The 18,071-nt window shown below is 41.8% G+C and overlaps 2 protein-coding genes across 5 annotated transcripts in view; one reads left to right on the top strand and one right to left on the bottom strand.

The window, feature by feature from the left end:
- LOC147026554 (leucine-rich repeat and calponin homology domain-containing protein 1-like) overlaps positions 1-18,071 on the top strand; it is a 295,928-nt gene that overhangs the window by 24,696 nt on the left and 253,161 nt on the right. The gene's annotated exons all lie outside the window — the stretch shown is intronic.
- The window catches only part of LOC147026557 (protein lin-12-like), a 126,868-nt gene that overhangs the window by 17,377 nt on the left and 91,420 nt on the right, over positions 1-18,071 (bottom strand). For all 4 annotated transcript variants that reach the window (XM_085882070.1, XM_085882071.1, XM_085882068.1 and 1 more), the window contains one exon: positions 15,434-15,550. In XM_085882070.1, coding sequence (XP_085738196.1) covers positions 15,434-15,550 — 117 coding nt within the window. The remainder of the gene's footprint in view (positions 1-15,433; positions 15,551-18,071) is intronic.

Genomic DNA, 18,071 nt, shown 5'->3' with positions numbered 1-18,071 from the left:
AAACTTTTAGAACAGTCTGTCATAATAAAAATTCTTATGGATTAGACCCCGTTCACTATTACACAGCCCCGGGTTTGGCTTGGAGTGCTATGTTAAAAATGACAAAACAGAATTTGTAATTAATCAGTGATATAGATATGCTTTTAATGACAGAGAAGGCTAAAAGAGGAGGAATATTTCAAGTATGTTCCAAGAGATATGCTAAATCAAATAACAAATATCTTCCTGATTATAATAAGAATGAGGACAACTCTTACCTGATGTATTATGATGCTAACAATTTGTATGGGTGGGCTATGTCTCAATCTTGACCTTATGGAAAACATAAATGGGTTGAAGAAAAACATTATTAAAAAGTTTTACAAGACATTGTTGCCTCCTCTCAAAAGGAATTGGATGAAGCTGAAGTTGGATATTATATTGAGGTTGATTTAAAATATCCAGAAGAACTTCAGAACAAACATAAAGATCTTCCTTATGCCCCTGATAAAGAAAGCCCAAGAAAAGAATGGTTAAGTGATTACCAACAGTCATTTAATATAAAAGGTAAATCTACAGAAAAACTACTTGCTACATTAAATGATAAAGAAAGTTATGTTTTTCATCAAAGGAACTTGAGGCAATATTTATCTGCTCGGTTGAGAGTGAGGAAAATTCATAGGATTTTGAAATTTATACAAAGTCATTGGTTAAAGAAGTATATTGATTTTAATACAAAAAGGAGAACAGAAGCAAAAACAGATTTTGAGAAGGACTTTTATAAATTAATGAATAATGCTGTATTTGGAAAGACTATGGAAAATGTTAGGAATAGACAAAATATAAGACTTACTACATCTTGGAATCAGGCTTCAAAGTTAATTAATAGACCAAGTTTTGAGCGAGCGGAGGTGTTTTCAGAGAACTTTTGTGCTATTTATTTGAAAAAAAGAGTATTGAAATGGATAAACCTATTTATATAGGAACATCAATTCTTGACTTGTCAAAGTCCTTAATGTATGATTATTACTATAATAATTTAAAATCAAAGTATAAGGATAATGTGTCCTGTTGTTGTATATAGATACAGATAGTTTTATATTAGAAATCAAGACAAGTGATGTATATGAGGATATGATATATATATATATATATATATATATATATATATATATATATATATATATATATATATATATATATGATACAAATAATTATAAGTCAGGTGATGTGTTGTTTCATCAAAGAATAAAAAGGTTATTGGTAAGTTTAAAGATGAATTGGGTGGGAAGGTCATGAGTGAATTTATAGGATTGAGATCAAAGTCTTATGCTTTCACGTGTATTGATAATAATAACATTGAAAGGTGTGATAAGAAGTTAAAGGGAATAAAGAAAAATACAAGCCGGTAGGCGGCGATGGGTCGACCAGCATGGAAACTATAAGATATAGAGCAAAATGGATGTCATATAGCGGATAGGGAATCACCTTAAGATTATGCATATCAAATCTCATCCAGTTCCATCTCCTGATAACTACTCGGTATCCATTTGAATGACAAGTACCGAAAATGCGGTTTGAAATCGGAAATCCCCAAAGTTCGAGGGGGTGCTGTGGGTGAACAAAGATCTAAATCGAAAATCCGGCTCGATCGTTTGTGCACAATGTATTCCAGATGATTAGTATAAATTTTCATGACCATCCGACCATAACCCTAGGAGGAGTAGCATTTGGCACGAAGGCACCTCCAACTCTCGCATATTATCGATTTTTGCACTAATTGACCTTTGACCCCTGACCTAAGCGAAATCGGTCAATATGTCCTGAGGCAAAGTTGTAGTACTCCATTGAGTACCATGAACCTGCAAAGTTTCATTCGTATCGATGCACTCACCTGGTCGCTAGGGGGCCTTCAATTTTCGCGCATACCCTAATTGTAGGGGGCGCTGCGGGTAAAGTATTCCATATATCACAAAAAACCGGAATATATTTGATAGAGCATCACCTGTAGATCATTCGTGCCAAATTTCATAACCCAACGTGGAATAATGGCTTTCGGACTTGATTTCGCATGAACAGTACCAATTTTGAAGGTTTTTCTGTTTTTGTTGGGGAACCAAAGCGTCCTGAGCAACCATCACAATTTCCAAAGCACTAGGTCATAAGATGTACCTACCACCCGAGTTTGGTCAAAATCCGCCCACGTTTACTACCAATTATGCTGATGACAAACATCCAAACAAACAGAGAGAATTACTGACAATAAGGGTCACCTATTTTGGTGACTCAATAATCAAGGAAACAATAAACTTTGACCATTATTACAACTGTTTAACCTCAAAGAACAAAGGGTACAGAAAAATGAATACATTAAGAAGTTATAAACATCAATTTTATACAGAAGAGATAAATAAGAAAGCATTAGGAGCTTTTGATGATAAAAGATATATTTTAGAGAATGGAATCAATAGTCTCCCTTATGGTTATAAGTATAAGTGTTAAGATATTGGGTTGGGAATATTAACAGGCTACCGCCATCTTTTTACTGATTTATAAATGATAGAACCAAGCAATAACCAAACCAAAGAGTGGAGATGTAATCAGCCTTGGTATTTAAATGGGAAACATAAAGAATGTGAGAATTATCAAATATGTCTTATTGAAGAAATAACCGGGGTAAAAGTAGATAAAACAAATAAGCAGATAAATTTAATTACAAATAAGTTGGAGGATGTAAAGAAAAAAAAATATATCCTTGAATGGACTGAAAACTTTGATGGTTATCAATTGAACAATGGAAAAACAATTTACTACAATCTCAAAATGATATGTGGCTCAGGAGGTGGTCAAATAAGAGCATTAAGAGAAGTTTATCATTTCATTTCTGCTCAACAAAGACACTTAAACCAAGAACAAAGTTCCAAGTTATTCTTTGTGAATATACTCGATGGAAATGAATGTTGTAAGAAAATTAAATTATTCCTTAAAGTAGAACATTAACAAATATTCGTTGGTTCGCTCTTTGAGTGGAATGAAAATATGAAAGGGAAGAAGTGCTTTAATCGGTGTCTCAATTTTTCAGTGTCAATTTTTCATTTGCTTGTGTGGGAGGGGAAGGAAATGAGTCTCAATTTTACATTTGCTTGTATGGGAGGGAAGGGGATAGGTGGGGAGAAAATCAGTCTCCTATTTTGAGCTTTTGGGGCTTGGGTCAGAGTTTTCCCTTTCCCCCCATTCATTTGAATGGGCGTCCCAGAAACCCCATTTCTCATCTACTAATATTTACACATTATTAAGCTAAATGGTGCCGTAGGGACAGAATATACGCATAAAAATCCATTTTACCCCAGACTTGAATACGTATGGCTAAGATAGAACAGAAACCAAGTCGGAGATTATGACAATTAAGTGGGTACAAATCAAAATACATAAAACTAGAAGGGCGCTCGATAGAGCACATACCTCCACCCTGTCATGCCTGATCAACGAGAACATATCTGGCCCAATACATTTTTTAAATGTCATGCTATAAATCGTTTTTGAGCCCTATCTCTCAATGGTGAACAATAACTTTAAAAATTATAGTAGTCGGATCCGGATTCGGATCTTCACCAAAATCGAATCAATTTGTCGTGGTCACACATCCAAACTGTCCACCAAGTTTCATCCGAATCCGTCCACAACTTTTTGAGATATCATGCTACATATCGTTTTTAGCCCTTTCTCTCTCTCAATGGTGAAGAATCACTTTAAAAGTTCTAGTAGTCGAATCCTGATCCAGATCTTCACCAAAATCTAATCAGTCTGGCCTTGTCACACACCGAATCGGTCCACCAAATTTCATCCATATCCTTCCACAACTTTTTGAGATATCCTGTACACAGACAGACAGAAAGGGGTGAAAACATAACCTCCTTCACCTTCGGTGGTGGAGGTAATTGCAACGGCACTCGGTAAAATGCTTACCTCCACCAGACTGAACAGTTAACGGTTTGTATCCCACTGATCGGCTGGATCTGTTTCCGGATCTTAACCAAAATCGAATTGTCTTATTCTTGTCACCTACCCAACTCATCCACCAAGTTTTGTCATTCGTCCACAACATTTTGAGATATCATGCTATACATCGTTTTGACCCCATCCCTCAATGGTGAAGAATCACTTTTAAAATTTTAGTATCTGGGTCCAGATCCAAATCTACACCAACATCTAATCAATTCGTCCTTGTCACACACCCAACCTGTACACCAAGTATTGTTCGAATCGGTCCATAACTTTTTGAGTTATCCTGCTCACAGACATCGACAGCCAAACAAACAGGGGTGAAAACATAACTTCCATCTACCTTCGGTGACAGAGGCAATAACGTTTTGTGACAGAGGCAATACTAAAAATATGAAGCTGATTAAAAAAAAACATTTTAAACTTTAATATGAGCTCATCTTATCGATCACAGTTGCACTTTTGAGTATCTTATGATTGTAATGGGTGCAATTATAAGGAAACATGTCATCTGTGCTTTAATAGGTACTAGTACGTGGCCGTACGTGCAAAAAAAAAAAAAAAAAAATAAATAGATAAATAAATTAATAAATAAGTAAGTAAATAAATAACTTTCAAACTGCGAGCCAGAAACAACTACACAGGCCGTTCCTTCGCTCTCGTAAATGACGACTGGATTGGGGCATTGTGTTTATCTATAAATGCGCATAAGAAATCGAGAAATTATTAGAATACACGAAGTCATCACTATCCAGAAGTCCGTACGTTGTAATTAACATCACTGAATGAATGGATGGACTGAAACTGGCTTTACTCCCTTGGACACGTCCGATTAATGGCAGCTTTGCGTGCGCAGGAACGCAAGAAGCATACGAGGCTCTTAATTCTTCACGGGATATATTCCTGAACAAATATAACAATTGCAGATTGATCAAATTGAGGGTACGACGGCAGTATGAGAGGGGAAAAGAAAAGGGATTCAATTAATACATTATATACACGAGAATAAAATCTAAGCAACTTAAAGGTCCCCTGACATGCAAAAGTACATAAATTTCATTTATACATGTTCTTGAGGAGTTTTTCATTGTGATTTCAGATCTGACAATTTTTTTCACAATACTCATTCTGTAAAATGTAAAATTAAAAAAAAAAAAAACGTCTTCGGGAACGCCCCTAAAAATTCTCCTGAAAGGGGTGTAACCCACATGACGTCAACTACAGGATGACAAAAGCTGCACGTTAATTGCTCGGGTTGGTGGTCTACGTGATTCTATTGGCTTGCTATGTTTCCACATTTAATTGGTCGACTCAATCGCTTCGTTCATTTCTGCTTTAAAAAAAAAATCGAACATTTGGTTTTGAAAAATGGATGACATGGACTTTGATTTGTCTGGTAGCGACATAGAGTGTGAGAGAAATGAAGGATTTTGGTCTGAATCGCATGGAGAATTGTCGGATAACATAGTCGCGGGAGGTGAAGTTCAGGCTGCTGGAAATGAAGTACGGCCTTAGCAGTTCGAGCCCGATGCAGGACAAGCAGAGAAAATGGCGATGAAATGATCGGGAGGACATCGAAGAAAGACTCGGAAATAACAACTGGTTACACTAAATCCTATTCGTAATTCAATAATGTAAATTCTACTTGCATACTGCTCGATATCAGAAATATTTTAGTGACGTGACCAGCACAGCACAGCGGACATGTTGCTCCACGGCGAATTAATCACAAACAAGGCCAGCCCATGTCATCGGCCATATCTCTCCGCGCATAAAACGAAGCAATCTCACTGTCCGGATACGATGAAAACTTGTGTGCAGAACACACCTTGCGATACAATTGTCTCGAGTAGTCCGATAAATCTGATGTTCTGTTGCATTTTTATTTATTTTATTCCGACTGTCGTCATGTAGCGACAGTAGAAAACAATGAAGAAAAGATAATAATAAAATAAAGCTACAGCACGTCAGATTTATCGGCCTAGTCGGACGGACGACGGATTTATCGGACTAGTCTAGACTCTAGAGTTGACAAGTAACTTGTATTAGCATGCACACAATGTATAAGTCAATGCGTAAGAGTCCCGAGGCTACGGGGCTGTGTAATAGGACAGATAAATTTGTCTTTCATAGTTGTGCAAACATTTTTTTCCCTTTTCTTTTATTGCAGCATTTTGGCTAAATGTTAATGAATAGCATGCCAATGGAAGCAGTACCTTCACTTTAGAATAAACCCATGTATGTCGAGTGCAGCCACACCTGGCTTGCATGTATGTGGAATCGTACCTATCCCAGCAGGCTGGTTTCAACGAACAATTCAATAAGCTGCAAAATGTGGGTGCAGGTTTTTCACATTGTTTGATTTTAAAATTATCTCCTTGTGCCTTGAAATGATGCAATATTAATCGTTAGTATTTTACTTGTATGTCCCTGTAATTTTTTTTTTTAATGGAAAGGTTCAACACTCAAATTTTATATGTTGTGTACTGTCTTTGAAGTGGGCGCTGCAAATGACGCTCGTGTCGCTGGGGCCTTTCCAGTTTCCCCTCGTCAGCTTCACTTTAGATGTCCATATTCTCTGACGATTATCATCTTTCGGGAATACATGAAGGCTTACACTGCCTTTGCTTGTATTGCTGCATCCTGCTACGATACATCTTGCAGGCATTTTCGAAAGTACGGCTAAAACTCTTTAAAACTTTCGCGAAACAATCACTGGAATTAAGACGATCACAGAGATTGCACTAACATGTGCAAAATGCATTTGTACATACTGTATAAGGCGCACGACATCTCGACTCTCGAGTCAATCCACTCTGTGCGAGTTAATGTATGTGACGTCACGCTGCGATTCGCTGGTCCATTTTTTTAAGGGACGGGGCATAGCAAGTTGTGAATAGCTCCAGAAATGATCTAAATATTGCTCTAATTATCCCATTTTTTATTACAAAAAAAACATGGGTGATTTCTTCACTAGGAAGGTCAAGTTAATATATAAATAACAAGTTTATTTTGCATGTCAGGGGACCTTTAAGGCACCTCGCACGGGACTCCAGCACAGACGGAGAGGGAAACAGGAAACCAGGTGAGGCTTTAGCTCTCCTCATGGAGATGTTGAATCAGTCAATGAGACAAGCGAGGCAGTCACGGACGAGATGAACCAGACGGGCAGGCGACGAAACAGGCAAGCAGGCGAAGAAATACATGGGCGGGACGACGAAACAGGTGAGGCAAGACAAACAGGCACACGAAGGAGGAACAGGGCAAAGGCAGGAAGATGAGCAGGCCAACCGTTCCTCTCAGGCAATCAAAACGTCCTCTCCCTCTTGCTCTCTGGCATGATTCCAACTCTCTCAATCTCAGACTGCCTCCACAAGTGCACTGAACACCCCACCCCCTCCCCTCACGACCCAAAACTCCACCCTTCTCTTTCAGCACAATGCCCCTCTCTCTCTCTCTTTCTTGGATATGTGCCAAGGTCCCAGCTCGGCAACTCACCTGGGGATTACAGAAAGCTGCACATACGATTGCTTAACCGGAAACCATAACTTTTTTTCTTTTTTTTTACCATGCACCACCCTTCATATGATGCACATTCAAACAAGACAATCCTTAAGCTACATTTCCCTGTTTATTGCATCAAAATTGCTAACTAAAACATGGACCATACTAATCGAAACATTTCTAACTGTTTTCAGGTAATATCTCCCCCCCTACAAATGTAACAGTTTTATTACCTCCGCCACTGAAAGTGGACAGAGTTTATGTTTTCACACCTGTTTGTCTGTCTGTCTGTTTGGTACTTGCAAAATCGAAGATTTTCCAAGTATATTGGTCAGTTTACATTGTTACTTTGTGAAAAAACAGACAATGGTCGGTATCGTTTGTCTGTCTGTCTGTTTGTTACACTCTTTTTGGTCACAGTTTTCAAGCAACCGTTCTGAAATTGTTTGTGTATGTAGGTGACTGGCCAAGGACAACACCGCATAATTTTGATTAAGAACTGAATCCGGATCCGGATACGAGAATTTTTAAATGATTCTTCACCATTGAGAGATAGGGCCAAAAAACAATAGACTGTATCGCACAATATCTCAAACGGTTATGGATGGATTCGGACGAAATTTGGTGGACAGGTTTGGTATGTGACATGAATGAATCGATTCAATTTTGATGAAGATTCACATCTGGATCCAGATACGAGAATTATTTATTTTTTAAGTGATTCTTCACCATTGAGAGATGAGGCTAAAAACGATATTGCATGATGTCTCAAAAAGTTGTAGACGGATTTGGATGAAACTTGGTGAATATGCTGGGTGTGGGACAAGGACGAATTGATTCAATTTTGGTGAAGATCCAAATCCAGATCTGGATCCCAGAATTTTTCAAATCATTCTTCACCATTGAGAGATTGGGCCAAAAATGGTATGCAGTTTAGCACAATATCTCAAAAGGTTGTGGATTGATTCTGACAAAACTTTCTGGACAGGTTTGGAGTGCCACTGGGAAGAATTGATTCAATTTTGGTGAAGATCCAAGTCCAGATCCAGATATGATAATTGTATAATTTTGAAGTAATTCTTCATCATTGAGAGATGGGCTAAAAACAATATTGCATGATATCTCAAAACCTTGTGGATGGATTCAGTTGGGTGTGTGACAAGGACGAATTTATTCAATTTTGGTGACTATCTGAATGCGGATCACGTAATTTTTTAAGTGATTCTTCACCATCGAGAGATGGGGCCAAAAAAAAAAAAACTATGTATAGCATGACATTTAAAAAAGTTGTGGAAGAGTTATGACAAAACCAGGTGGATAAGTTGGTTAGGTGACGAGAACAAGCCGATTCGATTTTGGTTAAGGTCCGGATTTCAATCCAACCTATCAATGGGATACAAAATGTAAACTGTTCAGCCTGGTGGAGGTATGCGGTCTACCGAGTGCCGTTCTGTTTTGCCAAGTGTCACTTCTATGAATGATTTTTCATTGTTACCCTTGCCAAAGGAGAGGGTATTGCATTTGAGTCTGGTTGTCTGTTGGCTGCTCTTAGAGCACCCTTATTCTGGACATTTCCATCTGTCTGTCTGTCCATGAAAATTTGGTCAAGCCTAGGGGCTAAACCACTCAACCGATTCGAATGAAATTTGGTAGGTAGGACCAATATTTCTGGGAATCGTGTGCTTTCAAATATGGGACCCCGGGCCCTAGCAATGGCATAGCAACGGCCTTTTAAAGTGGTCAAAAAATCGAAAAATCGAAGCTTAGAATTCTGTGCGCAATCTATCTAGCTCCCTTCATGCCAATTTGCAGCCCTAACAAAAAATATTTGTAGGAGGAGATAGGTTTTGGGCGAGTACATGTCGAACATTTCAGAAACGGTTAATTGTGAATATCTCTAAGAGAAAGAGTCTGATTTTGATGAAACTTGGGTGAAATGTGTACAATGTGGCTAGCATGTACACAAAAATGAATGGTTGCTATGCACACCTCCGTTGCTTAGCAACAGCTAAAATACTTTATCGTACATCGTACACTTATTGTGGACTGTACAAAAAAAAATCAATACCTCTGAGGGACCTGTTTTTTAGTGGCCAAGGAGAATGTCTGACAGCATCGTATAAAAAAATAAAATCTTTAGCGAATAGATAAATGGAATTACCAGGGCTGCCATTTGTTAGAGTCTTTTTGGAAACATGCCTGAAATTTCACAAGGTGGGTTTCTGGGCGCAAACTAAGAGGGCTGTGATAATCATATTTATTGTGCTAAATTGATTGATAGCATGTACATGAATATCGGCTCGTTGCGTCGGCCAGCTTTCCATCTCGAGCGAGCAGCCATGTCGCCTACCGGCTTGTCTGTCTGTTTGTTACTTGGTTTAAAAAAAATAAAATTGACAAGCAAGTTGATCGCTTCCGTTTGTTTGTTTATATGACCGCTCACCTTCAATCGCCGACAGCTCACAATTTTAAACCAATCTTTATGAAACCACACCGAATCCTATTTATTTTTGAGGTTAAAAGATCATAAGGACATCATGGACCAAAGGTCAACTTTTTTAATTTCTAAAATCTTCAATTTTCATCCGATTGACTGCAAATTTAAATAGGATTTGCAGATCAGGTAACACAATTCAATCACCAACTATGTTAGAGGTCAACCTCGGCCAAAAGGTCAACATAGGCAGAATTTATAAAATTGTCAATTTTCATTCGATTTACTTGAAATTTGAAAAGTATTTGCATTTCAGGTCAATTAATTCAACCACCAATTATTTTTGTGGTCAATATCGGCCAAAAGGTCAACATGGGCCAACTTTCTAAAGTTGTCAATTTCCATCTGATTGACTTGAAATTTTAAGAGGATTTGCATATCAGGTCAATGAATTCAACCACCAATTATTTTTTAGGTCAACATAGGGCAAATTTCTAAAATTGTCAATTTTCATCCGATTGACTTGAAATCTGAAGAAGACTTGCTCCTTTGGTCATTGAATTCCACTACCAATTATTTGTTGTGGACGAGTTATGACAAAACTACGTGGATGAGTTGGTTAGGTGACAAAAACAAGCGGATTAGATTTTGGTTCAGATCAAGCCCATCAGTGGGGTACAAAATGGAAACTGTTCAACCTGGCGGAGGTATACACTCTCCCGAGTGCCGTTCTACTTTGTTCTGTTTTGCGAGTGTTGCTCTATGAGTGATTTTTCAGATGTCTGTCTGTCTGTTTGTTTGTCCCCACAGAACATGGGTGTTTTTCTCTGCAACCGCTTGCCAGATTGACACGCAATTTTCACCATAGGAGCAAATACTCATGTAGAATGTTGTAATGATAATTATGACGTCATATGGCGTGGAATCCATGTCGGAAAATAAGAATAACTTTGGACCTCTGTATCTCCGAAATCGCACCAAGGAAAAAACATTGAAACTTAGCGCATGGCAAGAATGCCTCATGGGGAATAAGCGTGACTTTTTTTGTGACATCATTGGTGCCTACGTTATGACATCATAATTGCATACATAGAATGCTACATCTGATCAAAATGAAAATTTTTGAGGGTCATCTGGGGATAAATTGGTCCACAAATAAAAATTGATGATGTCATCGGTCATGTAGTTCAGCAGCCTTTTATTTATTTATTTATTTTAATATATTTTTTTTAAACTTCAAAAATCTTCTCTGAAACGGCTGAACAGATTGAGGAGAAACTTTACAGGTATGACCACCTTTCCATGAGGACCAAAATGATCACACCTTTGATGTCATAGGTCATATGGTTTGGCTGCCATATTGGATTTACCCTATAACCCATTAAAAAAATCTTCTTCTCCAGAACGGCTGGACAGATCAAGGGGAAACTTCACACAGATGTTCACCAAGCCTTGGGGATACCAGGTTATTCATGAATAATTGATAGGTCACACGGTCTGGCAGCCATATTGGATGAGTGAAAATCTTGAAAAAAATTCTTCATCTTGAACCGCTTCATCAAATGATGTGAACCATCACAATTATGATTTAGTAGTCAGGACAGGTATGGGAGCATGCGCCAGAGCAGCGCATTGCTGCATACACTTTCCGCCGGAATCCAGGGGCCTCCATCTGGCTATCCCCCAGTTAGATGACTGGCCCATCCCCATCTCCTTGAGATGCTGATCGACCTGCTGCAACCACGAGGCACGTGGTTGGCCCAATGGCCTCCTCCACTCACGAGGCTCCCTCGCTGAAAGAATCTGGTGAGAAGGATCAGCGTCAGTAAGACGAGCTACATGTCCATACAGCCGCAGCTGACACTCACGGACTATGCAGGTAACAAATCTCATTTGAGTCTCTCTAGGCAACCACTCGTTGGACACAAAGTCCGACCAGCAAAAGCCAAGAATTCTCCGAAGATACCTCGTACCAAAGGAATGAAGTCACCATCTCAGATCCCTGGTCAGGGTCCAAGTCTCACATCCGGAGAGCAAGACTGGAAGTACCAAGGACCTGAAGACTCGGACTTTCGTCCTCCCGCACAGGTACTGGCAGTGCCACACCCCATGATCCAGTGAATCCATGACTCCCCAGGCCCGACCCAGACATCTGGTGACCTCTGGCTCATAGCCAGCAGAGACATGAATATCACTGCCAAAGTAAGTGAATCTCTCCATGACCTCAACATCCTCACCACAAACAGGTACAGACAAAACAGTCACATCCATGATGTCATTGAAAGCCTGGATCTTAGTTTTGACCCAAGAAACTTGTAATCTCAGCTGCTCCGACTCCTCATTCAGCACCTTGAGGGCCCCTAAAAGGATATCCAGAGTCTCTGCAAAGATGACTGCATCTTCTGCGAAATCAACGTCAGAGATCTTGACATTCCCAAATGATGCACCACAGCTTGATCTCTCCGCGATCCTCCCCAGAATCCAGTCCATACAAGTGCTGAAAAGTGTAGGGGCCAGTACACACCCCTGACTAACTCCAATAACAACTGGAAATAAGTCAGAGATGATATCACCACATCTCACAGCACTCTCAGTACCAGAGTATAGTTTAGACATCAGATTGATCAGTTTTGGTGGTACCCCACGATGACCAAGAATCCTCCAGAGGGCATCCCGATTCACTGAATCGAACGCTTTACAGAGATCAACATAGGCTGCAAGCAGTCCCTGCCGAAACTCTCGTCTGCGTTTGGTGAGGACACGAAGTGCAAGGATAGGGTCAATCATTGACCTCTTTGGTGTAAAGCCTGACTGCTCTGGACGCTGGTGCTCAAGCAGATGGTGACGGATCCTATCAATAATTACCCGAGCAAAGACATTGTTTGGCACTGAGAGCAGCATCACCCTTTGGTAGTTGTTGCACTCCTGGTGACCACCCTTCCCTTACCAGAGAGGGACGACAAGGCCCTTTCTTGCAGTCAGTTGGGATGATGCCTGTGTTCTAAACAGAGCACAGAACTGCATGCAACGACACGAATACAGCATTTCGACTTAATACAACTTAATGCAATGACTCGAATACAGCCTTAAGAAGTTCAGCATGGATGCCCAGGAGCTATACCCCATTTCAATTGGTTCACCGCAACCTGTGTTTCCACAAATGAAGGTGGATCACAGTTGATTGGAGAGTCAGCAATTGAAATAGTAGCACCCCTAACATCCAACTCGTCAGCTGGTGGGTCAACCTGGTACAGCCCCTCAAAGTAACCGGCCCAGCGGGCCTTCACTTCGGACTCCTCTGTCAAGAGCCTACTGTCCTCCGCTCTCACTGCAGAACACCGGGGGATGGGTTTGGTGGAACGCAATGCAATAAATCCCCTGTAAACAGGACAAGAATCACTTGATCACCATGCTCTGCCCCTTCACAGATTCCTCCCACAAAGGCCTCCTTGACCACTCTCAATGCATGTACCATTTTACACCAAAACTCAATGAAAAGCTCAGCTCTGCTATTAAGTCTGGCCCTGCAACTCTGGTTCATGGTATCCAGTTCTTCTTCCCTCGAGAGACAAAATTCTTCTTTGCCCTTTGGTGAGTTCCAAGACATCCACCAGCAACATCAAGGATAATGGTCTTGAAAGCACTCCACAACTCTTCAGGATTCCTCAAAGCACCCAGACACCCCAAATCTCCACTCAGCCTGTTTGCAAACACCTCAGCTACCCTCTCATCCTGGAGTTTGTCAACATCCAGCCGAGGCTGGGATGGTACCATTCTCCCGGATTTAAGCTGAAACTTTAGAGTTGCTCCAACAAGCTTGTGGTCAGTATTGAGGAACCTAGTAGACCCTGCAGTTCTGGTAGACCCTGCAGTTCTGGATCATTATCCAGTGACCATAAACGAGCACATGGTCAATCTCCTTTGCCACACCACCTGCATTGGAATACCAAGTCCAGCAATGAGCCTGTGGGTGCTGAAACCATGAACCAGCCAACCTAAGTCCACGACTTCTTGCAAAGTCAAGGAACTTGTGCTCTTCTGGTTCACAGTTCCAGACCCATGGGGCCAAACACACATCTCATAACCATGCCTATCAGTTCCAGTCGATACATTAAAATCCCCCAAGACTAGAAGAGTATCTCGCCTGGGGCACTGATCAACCACAGACTCGAGCGCAGCATAGAATGCGTCCTTTACAGGGAGATCACTCGCTTCAGTCGGAGCATATACACTATACAGAGACCAGGGAAATGACACTCAAGGGGTGACAAATCCTTAGTCTCATAATACGCTTGTTGACCGGTGTTACCTCAATTATCATTGGAATCAGCTGATTGCAACTTAGGCATGGTAACCATCAGAGCGACCAGATCAATGGAAGGTGTAACCACGCGCCATGATCTCACCACTTCGGTCTCCGAACCTCAGAAAGTGCTGCAACACCGATGTTCAAACGCTGGAGCTCAGATGATAACAGAGACAGGTGATCATCCTGTCTTAGGGAACGGACATTCCAGGCATCCACCCGAAAGGATCACCTCAGGTTAACTCAAGGAAACCACCGTCTGGTGGACGACACTCAGCACCACTCTGCCACACACCTCTGCAATCTGAACCATTGTCAATGAAGTTTTGAAGAGGATTTGCATTTAATTGCATGAAGAGGTCTTTTAATTCAACCACAAATTCTTTTTCAGGTCAAATTTGCTTTATGAATTTTGCAAGTATCATGCTGTGTGCACATTTTCTTGTTTGTCTGTCTGTCTGTCTATGAGCAGGATATCTCAAAATGTTGTGGATGGATTCAGATGAAACTTGGTTGACAGGTTGGATGTGTAACAAAGAAGAAATTATTCGATTTTGGTGAAGATAAGAATCCGGATCCAGAAACAAAAATGTTTTAAGAGATTCTTCGCCATCGAGAGATTGGGCCAAAACGATATATCGATGTACATCTGTACATTATTCTTTACCAGCTGAACTGTAGGATGAAGAGGCCCCAAATATTGGGTGTCGGTACTTCAGAATCTGAGCAAGTTTTTAAGCTACCACACATTGGCCTTGACATCCGTTTTGATGCCACCAAAGGACTCGAGAAAGTATATATTGGGATGTGGGGTCAGGCAGTGCTACCGCAGGCAAAAGGTAACCACCACAAGGCCAACAACTCCATCGTTTTTCAATGTCCAACAAGTCACAAAACTATTTCCGGAAAACTCACCTAGCCAGGCAGTACCTCGTAACCCCTGCCTGTAACATATTTCAAAATGTTGTAGATGAGTTATGACAAAACTTGGTGGATAATTTTTTGTAGGTAACAAGAACAAGCAGATTAGATTTTCGTTATGGTCCGGATGCAGATCCGGCCTATCAGTGGGATACAAAACGTAAACTGCTCAGCCTGGCAGATGTATACACTCACCGAATGCTGCTCTGGTTTTTACCATATTTCCCAAAGATCCCAAGTAAAAGTTTTATCCCAAAGATCCTAAGTAAAACAAAATGGTAGCTCACCAATGCATGTCGAACTTTCCCACTTAAAACCTGAAGGACACCTACATCTGAATGTTCCTGGGAGGTTTTCACAGTCAAAACTTCCACATGAGGTTGTGGTGTTGCATTCATTGATCTCTGCAGAAGCAAATGTGATACGAGGTGGTGTCACTGACAAATAACACTAAATCACATACACTTTTTTTGTAAAATCTTAACCATCCACATCTCATTGGGAAAATGCTTATATAGTCCAATTTAATTTATTGTTAGATATTTTAGACATACAGTAGCATCCTCACAACTATTGGGACACAATGGCTTTTGATCCCTCTCTTCATGATTGAGGCTCATGGAAGAGCAAAATGAGGGAGGGTATGAACAGACAAGGAGGCTGATAAGACAACTCTTGGACACAAATATAGAATGAAGCTGCAATCTGAAAGTAAGGGGGTGAGGTTAGGAAGGGTTAATGGGGACACCAAAGATTGTGGAGGATGACATGAGATGGCCATGCACCACCTGCTTGAAGCCTTGGAGGGAAAAGTGAGACAGCACAGCCTCTGGAAGGCAGTTACTTCTACATCTGGGAGACGTGAGGACCAAAAACAGTGTGCTGCAAGTATGGATTTTGGAACTTTATCTGAGAGTGGTTTACTGGCATAGTACATACATCTTGGAGTTGTTGGGAAGGGTCAGAGGCCTGTGAGATATATATATATATATATATATATATATATATATATATATATATATATATATATATATATATATATATATATATTGTTGTGGTTACCAAATTCGCAAACCACCATTCAGGTCCCTTAGGTGAGGTATCTCGGCAAGTATATGTGTAGTTAGGCCCAAACCCGTTGTCTAGTGGGAATACATGTCATTTATGCGTGCTGCGACTCTTCAGGATAGCCGTTTTTCTTTTACTATCTTTATTTTGGACCAACCGCCATGATTACCACCACAACCACAACATCAACCACCAACCACAACGCCGCTTCACCACAACCGCCACGACCTTCCCGTCACACCTCGCAACCGTAGCATCGCCACCGTTCTTGCCCCGCTGTGGGTACCGGTGTTGGATTCGTGCAGAGCGCGCGCGTCGAACAGCGTGTACAAAATCACGGATTTTGTGCTTCAAAAACGGATCAAAAACGACACACGCCCACTTTTTGCCGTCCAATCGGTGAGCGAGGGGCGATTTGGCCCCGCCTCCAGAACGATCGATATATGCAAATTTGTGGATCAAAAAGCCTTCACGCCCACTTTTTCTCGGGCCAATGGGGAGCGAGGTGAAAGGTCAAAGGGAGGGGGTCAAAGGCGAAGCTACGGGGGATAAAAGGACGGTGTTCGTCAGTCAGCAGATCGAGAAGGAGTCGGAACGGAGAAGAGAGTGGAAGTCTGGAGCCCGAAGCCTGCAGTAGCTGGAGAAGCTGAAGAGAGTCGAACGAGGGAGAGCCCAAAGAAGAGTCCAGGGTGGAGAGTCCAGAGGCGGAGGCGGCAGCGGCGAGGCAGACGCAGGGGGTGCTCGCGACGGTGCCGGGAGCTGCGCGCCCGAGGAAGGCCGGCGGCGCTGACCTGGCCGAGGTGGAGACGCACACCAGGGATAATAAAGATCCTCTATACCCCGAGCATCAGCAACCCCCTCCTGTTTCCCCCCGCGCTGAGATAGTGCGACCAAGGGGGGCCCTTTTCCCCCCCCCCTGCCTGTCACTGTCCGCCAGGCCCGCGGAGAGAGGCGCCATCGCCGCTCCGCGTCTCATCACCAGACGGGTAGGCGCGACCCGGTCTCGGCCTCAGGCCCGCCTCATCCTTGAGGGATTTCTTTTCCTTGGTTTTGGGTATGTGTTGTCGGCGCCGTCTGTGAAGTAGAATTGTATAAGTGTTGCCGTGTGCTCGGTAGTCGGTATTAGCTCTGCACTGTGTTTTCACTTTTATATTTGCTTTTTGTGTGAATGGAATTGTGTTTTTTCTGTGTGCATTTGGTGGAATTGTATTTGTGTGCTTTCCGTTCGTCGCGAATAAATGTGCTTTATTGTTGAACTGTTCTCCCGCTTCGCTTCGTCTTTTCCCCCATTGAACCCTCATCTTGCTTCACGTAAAGGGTTGGTAGTGGGCTGAGTACGCCCGATGGTGTCGAACCGTCGAGGTCGACGATAACACCGCTCGGTTATTCTGATAGTACGGAACGGGTCGGGTGGCAGTGGCCGTGTCCGAGAGAATCGACCTGCGGCGAGGTGCGATCGCCCGGTCTACCCTCCGCGTGGGTACTTAGGTAGGTCGAATTTGGCGAGCAACCCTATCCCACGCGGGGGCTGATTGGCTCGATCGCGGTGAGACCGAAAGGTCCACCCGTGACTGGTTCCCGGCGTTAGTCCGAGAGGGTCACGACTGGATTGCCCGTCCGGTGGGCGACGTGCCGCGATTCGAGTTACGTGGCCGTTCGCACGCCGGCGGGCGCGAAGACCGCAACAATATATATATATATTGTTGTGGTTACCAAATTCGCAAACCACCATTCAGGTCCCTTAGGTGAGGTATCTCGGTAAGTATATGTGTAGTTAGGCCCAAACCCGTTGTCTAGTGGGAATAAATGTTATTCATGCGTGCTGCGACTCTTCAGGATAGCCGTTTTTCTTTTAGT

The sequence above is a fragment of the Eptatretus burgeri genome, chromosome 5 (assembly GCF_056783735.1).
Source record: "Eptatretus burgeri isolate ZD-2024b chromosome 5, Ebu_testis_v1, whole genome shotgun sequence".
NCBI classification, from domain to species: domain Eukaryota; kingdom Metazoa; phylum Chordata; class Myxini; order Myxiniformes; family Myxinidae; genus Eptatretus; species Eptatretus burgeri.
Note: the sequence above shows the minus strand (reverse complement) of the source record. Positions and strands in the feature narration are given on the sequence as shown.